At 52.1% G+C, this 15,279-nt stretch overlaps 1 protein-coding gene across 2 annotated transcripts in view; it reads left to right on the top strand.

The window, feature by feature from the left end:
- The window catches only part of SMAD3 (SMAD family member 3), a 121,668-nt gene that overhangs the window by 98,551 nt on the left and 7,838 nt on the right, over window positions 1-15,279 (top strand). For both annotated transcript variants that reach the window (XM_008572500.1, XM_008572501.1), the window contains exons 3-6: window positions 131-262; window positions 1,638-1,712; window positions 4,595-4,645; window positions 14,490-14,702. In XM_008572500.1, the coding sequence (XP_008570722.1) occupies window positions 131-262; window positions 1,638-1,712; window positions 4,595-4,645; window positions 14,490-14,702 (471 nt within the window). The remainder of the gene's footprint in view (window positions 1-130; window positions 263-1,637; window positions 1,713-4,594; window positions 4,646-14,489; window positions 14,703-15,279) is intronic.

The following is a 15,279-nucleotide window of genomic DNA, read 5'->3' as shown; positions in this document are numbered from 1 at the left end:
GCTGCCTGCAGGTCCTCCCCCCCCCCCCCAGGGAGGGTCTGTGGTGTGCTTGGGGGCATGGGGGCTTTGGCACCAGCCTGGCGTTGACCCTGTGCCGCCTGTGCTCTGTCTCTTTGTCTCCCCTGGACAGTTCTACCTCCTGTGTTGGTGCCACGCCACACAGAGATCCCGGCCGAGTTCCCCCCGCTGGATGACTACAGCCATTCCATCCCCGAAAACACTAACTTCCCCGCGGGCATTGAGCCCCAGAGCAATATTCCAGGTAGGCACGGGGGCAGCCCTGCCACTGGCCTGAGTGGCATTGGATCTGTCACCCCACTCTCTGTCCCCCTCGGCTGTCCCTAGCCACCCTCTCTCTGTACACAGCACTGGCCTGAGGGCCCCTGACTCAAAACCGCATCCCTGTTGGGAGAGGACCCATGGCCTTAGCTCCCTGCTGGCTAATGATGCTTTTCTTGGCATGGAGGAGCAGCGTGACCCTTCCGCCCAGCCTCGGTGCAGTCATTTATTTTGGAAGCGGAAATCGCAACACTGTGTTTGTCTCACCGCCCTCGTGGCCTGGACCGCACTGGCGTTCGGGCAGGATCCCCGGCGGGCTGGGGGCTGCAGGGGCCAGAGGCCGTGCGTGCCGAGAACCGGCCAGCCCGGCCCCGTAAGTGAGCCTGGGCCTCAGGCCCCTGGCAAAGGGTCACTGGGTGGGAGCTGAGGCCAGCTTTGAGTTTTTACTCTGCAGGGAGAAATGGTTCCACTGTGAAAGAATAGAGATGTTTTTAGAAGCCCCGCATTTACATGCAAATAATGTGTGAATCACCAGCACTCTTGGGCATGCAAGAAAGCTGTGCTTGGCAGCACTTGGGCTAGTCAGGGCGACTTTCACTTGCCGGGGCAGTATCCTGCTGCATCCCTTTTAGAGTGGTCTAATTTGGACATGGCTTTCACCCTAGGTTAGTTTACTGTGCTGAAGTTGGCTATGGGCCTGTGTGCTCGGGTCAGAGAGTTAGGGAGAGACCCACTTTCCAGCCTTTTCAGATCCTCTGCAGGTAGTGCTGGTCTCTAGGGGGTAAGTCATCCACTCCCTGTTTAAATAGCAACCTTGGAGGGCTAAGGTAGGGTCTGGGGGCGGTTTCTGAGAAATAGATCACACAGTCTCTGCCATCACTGAACTTGCCACCTAACTGGGGAGCCAAGACACTCCCCCTAGAGACAGCCAATAACTACAACAACGGGTCTGCACAGGAGATGACAGTAGGGGCCAAAGGGTGGGTTTGAGCTCTTCAGGGGACAGAGATGGGTGAGGCTCTCGCAAGTCCGGAAGCCTCCCTGGAGGAGGTAGGGCTTAACCCTGACCTTGAAGGACACGGAGAAATTAGCCTGGCAGAGCTGTAGGAATGGGCCTTTCAGACTTGGGCGTTGGGGATAACATCAAGAAAGGCAGTTATGATTCAGGTGGGGAGCCGGAGGTCACCGGTGTGAGAACAGCAGAACGCAGGAGCTGGTGTCCTCACTCTGTGAGCCCCAGAGTTCCTCCAGCCCCCGATCCTGGCACAGTAGTGTAAGTGGGGGATGCATTTGCACACGGTTTCTCAGAGCCAAACGATGGAGGCCTTTTCATAGACCAGGTTTCTTCTGGTTTACAGAGACCCCACCCCCTGGCTACCTGAGTGAAGATGGAGAAACCAGTGACCACCAGATGAACCACAGCATGGATGCAGGTCAGTCATGCAGGGTGTGCTCTGAATCTTAACTGAGTGGCTTGTCCCTCCCTTCTGTCCTCCCTCTTCAACCCTCCCTCCCTTCTACATCTCTCTATCCAGCATTTTTAGAGCAACCACTATGTGCCTGGTGCTGGGCATAGAAGAGGTGATGGGGAGACTGATAGGGCAACCAGCAGTTACTGTGCCATCTTGGATAAGCCCTGACAGAGGATGCCACGTGGCATGCAGGGCACAAAGCAGGGCCACCTAACCTGGCCTGGAGAGGAGCAGTACTTGCAGCATAGGTGTCAGCCAAGCCATCAGGGTGGACCAAGGGTGTGCCAGGCAGCATTGTGGTGGCATGGGCAGGAGAGCCTGGTGCATTCTAGGGACAGTGAGAGCTGAGTGTGGCTGAAGCATGCTCTCTCCCCAGAGTGGGGAGAGAGAGCAGGGCCCGTCACACTGGGGTCCAAGTGTGGCAGACTTTCAAGCTGGCACGGGCAGGCTTCAGGCAGGGTCTGTGCTTCAGTGAGATGTTGCTGGCAGCAGGGCGGAGGGGGGCTCGATCACCTGGAACAGTTCAGGTGGAAGGCGTGGAGAGCCTGAGTGGAGGTAAGGCCTTTTTTGAGGGTCAGTGGAGACCCCTGAAACAACCATTTTTGTGTGGTGACCGAATGTGAACTGTGTACTCCTGCCATGAAGGACCCGGCCTCATTCTGTCCTGCTACATCTCCAGATGTTCCCCGCATCATTTGTTATGGGACCAAATTGGCTCCAAACCAGCAGCTTCTTGAATTGAACCCCAGCTGCCACATAGAACGTGCACTACATGCCGTGTGGCAGGGGTAGGAGGAGGAGGGAGCCAAGCAGATGTTCCATTCCAATGGTGGTGGGCATGCTTGGTACACACAGAGCCGCTAGATGCGAAGCCACCAGCCCCTTCCTCAGGAGAGCTGAAAGAAGAGTGAAAAAGACCCTCATCTTCATTGTGATTATAGCTACTGAAATCTAGCCTGGGCATTGTGGCACCTTGAGGTGAAGCACGTGTCCCAAATGAGTGAATGGCAGTGTAACCCAGCTGGAATGCATCAGCGACCTTCCTGTATTCGATGCCGAGTGATGGCTCCAAGCTTGCAGCTATTAAGTGCTGCTATGGGAAGCGGGCCAGCCAGGCAGCATCTCTCCAGCTGCTGTGTTTCTTCTCACTCTGCTCCCTCTCTTCCCTCCTTGAAGCTCTTCGTGTTCGTAGAAGGATGACTGTCATAAACAGACACAGGCCAGACGAGAGGGTCTTCTGTGGCGAGAGCAGCCAAGTTTTCACCCTCAGCTCTCGTTGCTTCTCCCTCCTCTTCCTCCTTCTGGCTCCATTTTTCTCTGTCTTCTCTCCCTTCTTCCTCTCCTCCCCTAAGTGTGCCTGCAGGGCCCTGTTGTGGACATTCGTGCTTCATCTAAAGTGGAGACTGGGCTGGGCGGGAATGGGAGGTCTCCTGTTTTTTTCTCTGTTCTTCACTCGAAGTTGCCCAATTGGATCCCAGTTCAGTTGCTTCCCTGCCAGCTGAGGTGTGATCGTGTCTCAGTAGGGCCAGGGGATCACCCTGCTCACCCCTGCATGTCCCCTCACATGCACACGTGCCCTTTTAGAACAGTGAGAAGGTCCCATGGTCTTCCTAGGTCTTCATGATTTAGGCCACCACAAAATAGGAAACAAACACTTACTGAGTGCTTACCATATACTAGGCATGGTGTAAGCATGTTTATATAAACAATCCCACTTAATTTTTACATGTCACACAGTAGGTGATATTATCTCCATTTTATACCTGAGGAAAAAAATTAAGGCCTCAGAGAGGTTAAACGCCTTTGCCAAAGCCACACAGCTGATCCGTGGTGGCGTGTCTAGGCTCCATGACTGATTCTGGAACTCTGTTCTTCCAGTAACTATTCCACATTCCCCCTTTGGATTAGTTACCATGGGGAAGACGAAGAAATTCATGGCTCATCCTTGCCCTCAAGGAGGTTGTAGCTGAGTTGGGGAGAAGTACAAGACCTCCCTGAACAGCTCAGGGCAGCATCTGCTTGAGGCCAGATGGGGGCCCAGCCTCAGGACTGGTAGATTTCAGGGGTGGATCCAGGCCCCACAGGGCTGTTGGTAAATATCTAATAACTCTTTGTAGCCCAGGCTGTACAGAAACAGAGGAGGGACAGGCAGGATGTGGCTTGGTGGAAAGGCAGCCACTGGTTTTTTTCTGAAGGCTGATGCCATGTGGGTTTTTTTCTTTTTTCTGGGGATGAAAGGTAGAGAGAAGATAAGAGAGTAAGAAGAATTGGGTAGAATTGGGCTTTCTCCCCTGTGCACCATCACGTCCTGCATAAAATGTCAGTCTGGTTCCTAAGTTGCCGGATTTCTAAGGCAGGTCTGTGAGTTTCCTGAAATTGGCATTTCTAGGTCCCTGAGCCATGGCAGCGGTGACTGGGAGCGGTGACTGGTGAGGTGTGGGAGGCCTGAAGCCCTGCCCGCAAGGGAGGTCTAGCCTTCTGCTGCCTGGGTCTTTGAGCAGCCAGGGAGAGGAGCTACCAGGGTGGGTGGTGTGAGCTAAAGGACAAAGATGTCATCTATCGTAGTTGAGAACTCAGCAGCCCTGTGCGGGAGGTCCTGGTTAGGATCCTAAAACCACCGTGGAAGAGACCTCTGAGATCACCCACTCAGCCCATTCATTCTGCACGTGAAGAAGCTGGGGTCCAGGGAGGGAAGTGCAGGTAATGGTGTGGGGTGGGCCTTCTGGGGCGTGGAGGCTCAGGCCAGGGTGGTCTTCCTGCAGTGTTGATGTAAGTGTTCAGTAATTTGGCTTTCCAGGCCAAGAATATTTTATGAAGTCTCACAACTGTGTCTCACCGCACAGGTTCTCCAAATCTATCCCCGAATCCGATGTCCCCAGCGCACAGCAACTTGGGTAAGTATCTCCTTGTTCACACAACTGGAAGCTCCTGTAGCTGCAGCTCTGGCTGGTGGCCGGTGGCCAGTAGTCGGTGGCCAGTGGTGTGGGGGGCCCCGAAGGTGAGGCTTTCCTCCTACCCCCACCATCAGCCCAGCTCAGCCCATCTGGTTTCTGGTTACGGTGATTCTGTGGTCGCCACAGAATGGGGAAACCTAAGAACAGTGGTGGCAGGAAAGGCAACCATATGCCGGGTTTGTATTTCCCCTGGGTGGCAGTTAGACGTGAGTGAATGAAAATCTCCCAAACCTTATGCTCAGGAGACGAGGGTCTGTGGTCAGGCAAGCATGTGTGTGTGGTTTGGTGCACAGCCACAGGCGTCCGTGCCGACTCCAGCCCCCTGACTTTTATAGACTTGATTCAGATATACTTATTTGGATTTTATCTGAGTATTTCATCTCACAATTCTGTAATTTTTATTAAAACAGTAACATAAAAGGAATTTGAAAAAAAGCAAATGTGCCAATAATGTCACCACCCTAACACAGTGTCTTCGTTTTATCGTGGTCCTTCTGATGTTTGTGGATCAGGCACATATACTTGTGCCCTGCTGTCGAAATCATAGTGCCTGTCTGTTTTTTTCTTCATTCTTTTTTCTCTTGGTCACTTCGTAAACACGTTTCCGTATTTAGATGCCTCGTTTATCACTCTGCATTATCTCATGATGTTTTGGAGTGGCTGGAACATTGTTTCCATGACATTCCTTAGTTGTTGGACTTCTGGGTCAGTTTTTCTAAGATTCGCTTTTCTAACCAAGGAGCGTCCTTCAGTTCTCCAGTGTGGGAGAGGCTTCGTGGGAGTCTTTGTGGAGAAAGGCTCAAAACAAATGAAATACCTATTTAGTTTATATTGAGGGGAATTTTTAATATTCTGATCTGGTCATTTTAGACAATGTGAGTTTGGTTTGTTTTGAGCTTTATTGCTGGGGCTTAATTTGTAGTAGCTGAGGGAGAGAAATAGTTAATGTCCAAGCTCGGTGAATCAGAGTGGGTTGGACCAGCTTTTGAGCCCATTTGTTTCCAGACCTTGACGGATAGCGTCAGATGAACAAATTTATCACTTGGAGTATTGGGAGATGCTTGAAAACTCTTTAAAACAGGCTGACATGTGGGCAGTGTGACATGTGACTTTGGGGGATCTGTTTTAACATCTTTATAAAATAATTTGACTGTGAGTGTTGAGCTTTGCAGAAGGAAGGTCGAATTCCTGATACGAAATGACTGAGTTATTAAAAACAAACTCCAAAGGCTAGAAGCTATGTTAACACTTGAGAAATTAAAGGCCATGACTGTAAACTTGACTCCGGGCCTTCAGCTTTAGAGACTGGCTGATTTAGATTTAATTTCTGAGCCATCTTACCCCACCATGGCCATGGTAGCACTTTTAATCAACAGACTTTGGAGCAGGCACTTGCCTTGGAAACCGTAGAGGTAACAGTCCAGTTTGGAAGTGGCTGCTACCCAAGAGTTGTCCCAGGTGATAGTTTGCTGTGAATTCCGCTGTAGATTGTGTGGACAGGATGACAGGATGATTCGTGATCTTAGACCCTCAGCTGACACAGTACCCCCCACCTACTGCCCCCTTCCTCTGGCTGCTTATCTGGGAGTTGAGAATTCTACTGTTATTTTCTATAAAGGGAGGAACATCCCTGAGCCTGGCTGGCAGAGAGTGGGGCCACTTTGCACTGGTCTCGTTGCACCTCTGCTGGGAAGGTCTGAATCGGGGACGAGTCAGCCAGCGAGTCAGCATTGGGATTCAAGATGGGACAGCAGCACTGCCAGGCCCGGCTTCCTCTCTGCTTGACGAGCCTGCACACCCCTTCACGCCCTCACAACCATTGGCTTTGCTCCCACCCAAAAGAGCGTCATAGCTGGAAGGGGATGAGATGGCGGTGACAGAGATGGGGATGACAATGGCAAACATTTCTTGAGAGCTTACTATTTACTGTTATTCAGAGTGTTCCATGCGTGTTAACACAATCTTCATAACCACTTTATAAGGTAGACGTATCGTCATTTTTTCACAGATTAGGAAATGAAGGAACAGTCTGGTAAACTCGTTCATGCACAGCTAGTGAGTACAGAAGCTGGCTTGGAACGCAGGCCTCCTTGATCCAGAGCACATGCTCCCGTTGCAGCACGACCCTGCCTTGCTGGGCCACTTGGACCAGCTGCCCCCTTGCTCACACAGAAGAACAAGGCTCAAAAAGGGCATTTATTAATTTTTAGTTGGGGACAAATGTCAGGTTGTGGCCCCTGGGTGGGAGCCCTGCCTGCTTGCTCGTCTTACTCATTCGGTGCCCAGGTACTTCCTGCCCAGTCACTGCGTGCCAGTCCAGGTGGGGATCCAAGGAGGAATCTCCCTGCAATCAAGGTGCTACAGCCTTGTCAGGATCAGTAAAGCAGGGCTGCGTAAACCTCAAGACAAGGAGTAGGTGCAGAGGATGCACTCTGAGGGTTCAGAGGGGGCAGTGATGGTGTTCCAGTGGCGACATGCTTCTACTCTGGCCAGGCGTCTCCTCTGTACTTATTCACTGTGTCAGCCTTTGCTGAGTTCCTAGTATGTACTGATGCTGGGGTCCAGAACTGGGAGATTGCCTAAGCATTCACAGTCTGGGGGGGGGGTGGCTGGAGGGGTCCGTGTCACCTGTTATGCATTGTGCTACGTGCCAAGAAAATAAGCACAGAGGAGGGAGCAACTGTGTGTGCCAAGGAGGAAGGTGTGGATGGGGTGGGAAGACTTGGGAGAGGGTGCGTGAGCTATGTGCCAGTGGGCCTTTGAAGGCCAGGTGGGATACAGTAAAATAGAGGAGGGGAGGGAAGGACATTGCACATGGAAGGGCAGGTTGTGCTCTGAGGACAGCTGGTATTGTGGTTTGGTGTGATGGGAGGGGCAAAGAAGATGGGGCTGGAAGGGCTGGCAGGACACTGAGAAAGAGCCCTGAATGCTCTGCTTAGCCCCTCTTGCCTACCGGATAAAGTTGTTGGTGGGTTTTGAGAGGTAGCGGTGGGGCGTATCTGATGACAGCTTTACAAAGATTAATCTGGCCCCTGTGTGGAATCTAAGTTCCAGAGGAAATTACTGGAGGCAAACAAAACATCCCACAAAATCCCACTTAGACAGCTGTTGCTGGAAAGGAGGCTGGGATGAAGGCTTGAGAGAAGTGGCAGCAGGGATGGGCGAGAGCATTTGAGAGATGGCCATGGGCCTGAATGAGCGGGACTAAGTGACCAGCTCGAACTGGATGATGGTGAGGCCTGTTACCCAAGGCAGGGTACCGAGGAGGTGCAATGGGTTTGGGGTGGAAGATGGTGGTGAGTTGCCCGTGCTTAACTATGTCCAGGAAGCAGCTGGAAAGTCAGGAAAGAGGGCAGGCTGGAGGTGTAAATTTGGAAACCCTCAGCATATGTGACAGCCTTTCCCATAGTGGGGGGCAGAGAGGGGCGCTCTGTGATTGAATGAGTTTGGAAAGCCTGTACTGGAGACCCCAAGTTACCCCTGCAGGAAGGAGGCCTATTTGTCCAGCATTCCTCCCATGAACTGACCACTGTTTAGGCACTTCTCTCCTGTTACCCCACTGACCACCCCATAGGACTCACTTTGGAAACATGGACAAAGGTTCGGTCAAGGTTGTGACAGTGATGAGTTCAATGGAGAGGGAGGCTCAGCTAAAGAAGGAAAGAGCCACTCATGGGGGCTCCCTTGGGAAAGGAGGAGGTTGGGGAAGAGATTGAAGTCAGGTAGATGACGGGGCCACAGTAGCCAGAGGGGAGGTGGCCCCTAAAGGACGGTGGCAGTGGGCAGGTTTCCACAGAGATGAAAAGTGAGATGGAAGAAGAGGCCTTGAGTTTGACATCAGCAGTTCAAGGGCAGCCTTTGGAGAACAGTTGGTGGAGGCTGACATCAGTTTGCAGAGGGTCAAAGGGCAAGTGGAAGGTGGGGAGGTGGAGGCAGCAAGCAACGGCAGCCTTTGCATTTCTTCATGGCCACTGTATCCCCAACCGGAACATGGAGACAGGACCCCAGCGAGCTCTTCCTGCAAAAAGATAGGGCCATCTCGGGACATCAGATTATTTCTTTCAAAGGCATTATTATGAAATTGTTATACAAAAAGGAATAACATGTAGGACATCTGGTTTCTTCTTTCATTTCTGCCCCACTCCAGGCATTAGCCCAGGGCTCAGGTCTGGGGAAGGCTGCGTCCCCTGCCACAGGAAAGCCACTTATGGTAAGTGGAGGAGTCCCAGAGGCATGATTGAGACCCAGCTCAGCATCGTGCCCAAGGCAGGCTCTCGGAGGGCCCCAGGGCCTTTATTTTGCAGGGAAGGGGATATGAGCAGGTGATGTTCCTGTTATTACACATCATCCTGGGTGACTCACCTGGAATTTCCTAAGCATTTAAGTCATAAGCATTGGGGCAAATGGAGGGGAAGAAGGAGGCAGGTGGAGAGAGAGGAAAAAGGTAACAAGCTAGATCCTGCCAGATGAGTAAGTTGTTCCCTGCTTTAAAGTGAGACATTTAGGGAGGGGCCTTGACTGAGAAATAAGGTACCAGGGAGGGCCCTGGGGCAGCGGTTGAACTGGAGTTCAAGGAAGATGGTTTCCCAGAATGCCTGGGGCAGAATGTGCCTTCCTGTCCTGCCGGGAGAGACAGGCAGGGGTGGCAGGGCAGCTGCAAGACCGCCAGCCCTGGAGTGAGGACAGGGTCCAGGTTGCAGGCCTGACCTGGTTCCAGGTGTCTTCCTGCTGCTGCACAAGGCTCTTCTCTAAGTAAGGCCTTACCGTTCTTCTCTGGTCTTCCATAGCTTGTGAAATCACAGGCAGGCCACATAATGATGGGAAGTTGGCTGCTGGCTGTACCCTCACTCCTCTGAGGGGCCAACATTGAGACTTTACCACTGTCCTTGGTTGTAGTGAGCTGGTTGTAGGCTAAAAGAGCATGGGGTTCTTCCTTCAACTTGGTTTGTTGCTTTAATCCTCAGAGAAATAGGATGGAATTAGTGCCCCAGATGCTGGGGACACAGCTGGCCTGGGCCTGCAGAGAACTAACCCTCTAATGAAGGAGACAGGTACACAGGTGGCTGGGACACAGGAGGCGGATTCAGCATGGAGCAAGTGAGGAAATGTTTGACGGCTGCCTGAGCTGGGCCTTAAAGATGGAGTCCGTGCAGATGAGTGGGGAAGGGTGGTCCAGGTAGAGGGAACAGCAAGGATGTGGCAGCGTGAACAGACATGGGAGCTGGAGTGTGGAATCTCCCAGACTGAGGTAGAGCTGCCTCCCACAGGTGAGGAGGGCCCAGACAAAGCCAGTCCATTTATGTTTTGACCTGCCTTGCAGTGTCGGTGCTCCTGGCCTTTGCCTGTTCTTCACTTTCAATTTATAGTAGAAAGTTAATTTCCCCCCTCTTTCCTCCCCACCTTTTCCTTTACCGGATTTGAATCTCTTGCACATGTTTTTAATAGGTATCCCTTAATCCAAGTGTTGCCTTCTGGGTTTTATTCTGTTTTCTTTTCCTTAAACAAAACAGAAAGTCTATGCCAGCTTGGAACAGGGCTCAAAACTGAAGCCAGGCAATTCGTTAGGCTGGCAGGGGGCCAGCCATGAATTAAGTGCCCCATGGCACTCGAGAAGTCTGGCCGACACCACGCTGCTGGGGGCAGGGGGCCCGGAATGGCTGGAGCTGGAGATTCTTGTGTCTCCAACACCTCTGCTCCAGGAAGAGAGATTAGCACAGACTCAGAAGTCTGGCTGGGAGCAGGGCTGTTTGAAGGGAAGGCCTTGGGCACGTGTCATTATCTACCACTCCAGGTGTGCAGAGTCTGTGGCCTGAGACACGAAACCGTTCTCCATTGCTGCCTGTCACCTTACGCCCTGTGTAGTCATCCTCCCAGAGGAGCCTTTGAATGGCATGTCTCCAGGTCCTTTTCAAGAAACAGACATATAGCAAACTACTTCGGCGTTTGTTGTTAAGCTCTTGAAACCGGGACTGGCTTGCTTGCTTGATTGATTGGACTGTTGGGGGATTGCCATCTCTCCCTGAGAGATTTCTTTTAAGATTTAGTGCCAGGACAAGCTTTGTTTCTCCTATGGAACTAATAAGCGGTGTCCATCCACCAACCAGAGCCATGTAGCATATGATGTTCTCTTTTTGCCATGTCTGCTAGGAAGCTCAGAGCCAAACTGGATGTTTTTTTAATAGCTACGTAACCTCATGGTTATCCTATTTAAAGTCTTCTCCTTTCCAGGGCCCTGACTTTTTGTTTCTCTTGAACTAAATATGGTGTGGATAAGTCCTTTGGTGGGAAAGAAATAAGATATGCATATGTACAGTTAAAAAAAAGTGCCATAGAAAGCAGAAACTAGAGGTGGTGGCTGTACTTTTTGGTCTGCAGCTCCTGTCACTGAAGTGCCTTGAGGAAGCAGCTGAGGGGTGATGGGAGGGAGGGGGATGGAAGGCAGGAAAAGTCAGGGCTGGCTTTAACTTTGCAGAGAATAGAAAGTGTATGGCCGGGGGTGCTGCTGCAGCTCTGTCCTGCTTCTGAACGTAGGGCAGCTCGTCCAAACAGCACTCTCTGCAATGACAGCTGTCAAACTTTGTCACTGACCTGATTACACTGCTCCCCAAACTGGCATCTTCCTAATGATGTGTCAGGCTCCTCTGTCTACTGTTTTCCACAACACTGTCCAGCATGTGTCTGCAAGTCGCAGGAGTGTTTGGATAAGGGCTCAGATCTGCTTGGGAGGGCCTCTTAGACTAGGACCCCAAGCCCTTCTCTGATTCTGAGACTCCTTGAAGCCTGCACTTCCCCAGAGCGTGGTTCCAGAACTGTATTCTGCAATGGGTGGCCTGCCAGCTCTTCTTGTTTTGACTGGTGGGCTGTGTCAATGTTCCTGGGAGCCTAACTCTCTCCCTCCTGCCTGGACTAAGTTCAGGGAATGCTGGACAGGGCTTTGTGATTTGGGGGTGAGGACTTTGACCTGTTCTACACATTGTCAAGTAAGCCGGGCTAGCCCAGTTCAGCCAAAGCTGCTTACTCAGGCTGACCCATGCCAGAAGTACAGTGACCTAAATGGGCTGCTTTACATGTCTTCTAGTATACTGAAGTCATTGTACAGGCTAGGAAACTGAGGCCAAAGAAGGAGATCATGTCCCCAAGGTCACACAGCAAGGTCAGTAGAGCCTTCGCCTGGGCACTGGTGGCCAGCAGCCCTGATATGTTGCCTGACCACTTTGAATGCTCGGATTGCACTTGAATGTCTTGGTTTGAGTTTTTTCTTTACTTTTTTTTTTTTTTTTTCAGTTTCCGAAGCGACATAGCTTACATTTTAGTGACCACATTGTTTAGAATATAGCTTATCTCATTGGAATGTTGAAACGTCGAGCAAAGCCAGAGCCGGACGTGGCTGACGTGGCTCAGGGCACGGGCCACAGCTGCTCCTGCCCTGCCCCGCCACTCCTCCCTTCCCCATTAGGCAGCTTAGATCCCCTACCTTCATCCCTGTCTTCCCCCCCACCCCCAGGAAGAGAGGAAAGGGGCAAGGGTGCTTTGCCACTCTTGAGATGGAGGTCGAGAGAGGATGTTCTCAAGTTCATGTAATCAAGGCTAATATGATTGTTTTTAACACCACATATGGAGTGTTTGATGTGTGCCCTGCACTTTGCATGTGTTATCTCAGTCCATCCACAAACAGCACTGGTGGCAGAGAGGACTGGGGGCTTAGGTGGCTGCAGGTGGGCGGTTTGGAGCATGAATCTCAGAGAGTTGAGCTGGTTTGCTTACAGGTGTACAGCTCATCTGTGCCTGAACCACGGGTGGCCTCCAGTCCGCCTGGCTTTCCATGACCTGGGCAAACATCCCGGGCCATAGTTTCCAACTGGGGGCAATTTTGCCCCTTTAGAAGACATGTGGCAGTGTTGGGGACATTTCTTATTGTCACAGTTTGGTGGGTGATGTGAATGGTTTACTACTGGCATCTAGTGGGTAGAGGCCAGGGCTGTTGCTAAATATCCTGTGATGTATGGAACCTCTCCTGCTCCCAACAAAGTAATTACCTGGCCCCAAATGTCAGTAGTGCCCAGGTTGAGAACCTAATCCAGGGGGTCCTATCCCTCAGCTGACGCTTCCTGGGTGTGTGTTGCGTGCAGGGAACATCACTGTGTGCATCTCCTGCATGTGTGGTAGCGTTCTTCACCCTTAGCAGGGATAGTGTGCCAAGACCCCAGAAGGAGATCAGGTCCAGTCTGTCCTTCAGGGGCACCAAGGCCCCTCCCTGTAGCAGAATGGCTTCTGATTTTTCTCTCTTGGCCTTTACACACGTCCGAGGGGCATGTGAGCAGGGTGACAGTGAGCGGGGTTCTCGGCCAGTGCTGCCTTAGGCACAGCGAGCCTTTCCTGCCCCTCTCCTGTCAGGCCACACACTAAGGGCTAAAGTGAGGTGGGAGAGACGTCAGCTGGGCCCTGGGACCTCGTGGTGCAGTCGGACAGTCAGGATGCCCACAGACACCAGCTTGCACAAAGATGCACACTAAGCTTCCAGTATATTTAAGAGAGAGCCAGAGAGAGTGACCTGGGCTGAGGGGGTGAGATGGAGGAGTAGGAATGAGCAGGAGACCCCCGATTCTTCAGCACGTGCATGGGATTCAGGTAGGTAGCCAGCAAGGTGTGGTGGGCTTGGCCATCCTGGTCAGGGGTCAGCACAGCACAGAGAAATGGCTGGACGGGGGTGCTGGGCAGTCCTGGTCAGGAGACCGTGGCATTGATGCAAGTGAGGAATTCCGAGGGCCTGGCGGAGGGGCCTGGAGGGTGGAGCCGTTGCAGCGAGGGATGCTGGAGGCGTGCGGGTGGGGCAGGGACCTGGCGGCTGTGCAGCTGGCATGGCTGGAGGTGCGAGGAAGGCGAGGGAGTGCTAGGAACTGGAAGTGGAAAGCTGGGATCGCGTGAGAGGAAACCTCTATTTCAGTGGTTCCCAACTCTTGAGAAGGAGAACCAGCTCCTCATAAGATGGCAGTTTTGTTTTGAGGAGCCCCTGATTGAGACTGTACAGATTGACAACTAGACAAATTCATACTTTCTTTTAGGTGAGTTTGTGTCTTAGCCACCCAACAGCTGGCATCTAGACAAGTTTAGAAAATAGTTTCTGTGATAAGAGACACGGCCCCCGGGCGCAGTCACCAGACAGTGCCTGGAGCGTGTGGTTCGCAGACCCCAGGCTCCATTTGGAACCCACTGGGCTGCTGCAGCCTTTCATTTTAGGCTTAGAAACTGCTGCTCAACAGGCTACAAGTTTGCCCAAGGCCATGCAGAGCCAAAAACTGGAAGCCTTTCGAGGACAGAGATTAGTCTGGGTTACTTTGGGGACCTTGGAAGAGAGGCTGGGAGAGGGCCGTGTAAGTGAGAGCGCACCAGGTCTGTGCACCAGGTCCGTGCACCAGGTTTGCCCAGGTGCCGGTTGGTGCCTGGTCTTCTTCAGATTTGGCCCAGCCCGTTCTTGAAGACTGCTTCAATCCACGTCTAGGCCAGGCTCGGGGAAGGAGGGCCTGTACAAGCTAACGATAAGTGAAATCAATGGCTCTTTACACACATAGAGTTCAAGGCCGATGGAATGCTCCTGCAGATTTGAGTCTCTTGCTGTGTTGGATCCTATAAGTTTTATACTCTACAATAAAAGGCACGGGGGCAAAAGATTATTAATACCCTCTGAGAGGTGGAAAAGAGTCTTCCAAGCATCCACGGGACCCCATCGAGGGAGCATGGGGCCTGGGGTGACCTGCTGACCCAGTTGCCCACGCTGTCTCCACAGACCTGCAGCCAGTCACCTACTGCGAGCCGGCTTTCTGGTGCTCCATCTCCTACTACGAGCTGAACCAGCGTGTTGGGGAGACATTCCACGCCTCGCAGCCGTCCATGACGGTGGATGGCTTTACCGACCCCTCCAACTCGGAGCGCTTCTGCCTAGGGCTGCTCTCCAATGTCAACAGGAACGCAGCGGTGGAGCTCACACGGAGGCACATCGGTAACCAGGCAGTCGCACTCCCCACCTCTCCTCCCACCCCAGGCCCCTGCATGAGCAGCCTCTGCCCCATATCTCACCCCCATCCTCACCCCTACCTCCAGCTGCACTGTGCCCCCTGCTGGGGTTGGGGAGGGGACTCACTCCCCCCATGTGGGCCCCCAAATTCTGTATTGCCTCATTTAGGGGCCAGGCGGGGAGAGTTCAGGTTGCTTGGTCATTCCCACTCAAAGATATAAATAATCTGTGAAAATTTGGAAGCCACAGAGGAACATACTTCACTTAAGAGGTCAAGAAAGGGAAGTCTATGAGAAAGGCAACATATGGAATTGTTTTAATAAAAATACCCTTGAAGTACAGGTAAGTTGATAAGTAGGCAGTCATCCTTGGAAGAGTGATCTGTTGTTAATTTCATATTTGATTATTCTAGACAACTTAAAAAAGGTAGAGACAAGAATTGCCCACTGCCCAAATACCACTACTCTTAACAGTCCGTCTTCTAACACCCAGAACATAAGGAAAAGATCACTTTGTTAGTTTAGGGGAAGATGACACTGTGCTGTGTATCACTCGGTTGGCT

Source organism: Galeopterus variegatus, unplaced genomic scaffold (genome assembly GCF_000696425.1).
Source record: "Galeopterus variegatus unplaced genomic scaffold, G_variegatus-3.0.2 Scaffold794, whole genome shotgun sequence".
Lineage (NCBI taxonomy): Eukaryota > Metazoa > Chordata > Mammalia > Dermoptera > Cynocephalidae > Galeopterus > Galeopterus variegatus.
The sequence above is the reverse complement of the archived record's forward strand: the minus strand, read 5'-3'. Positions and strand labels throughout refer to the sequence as shown.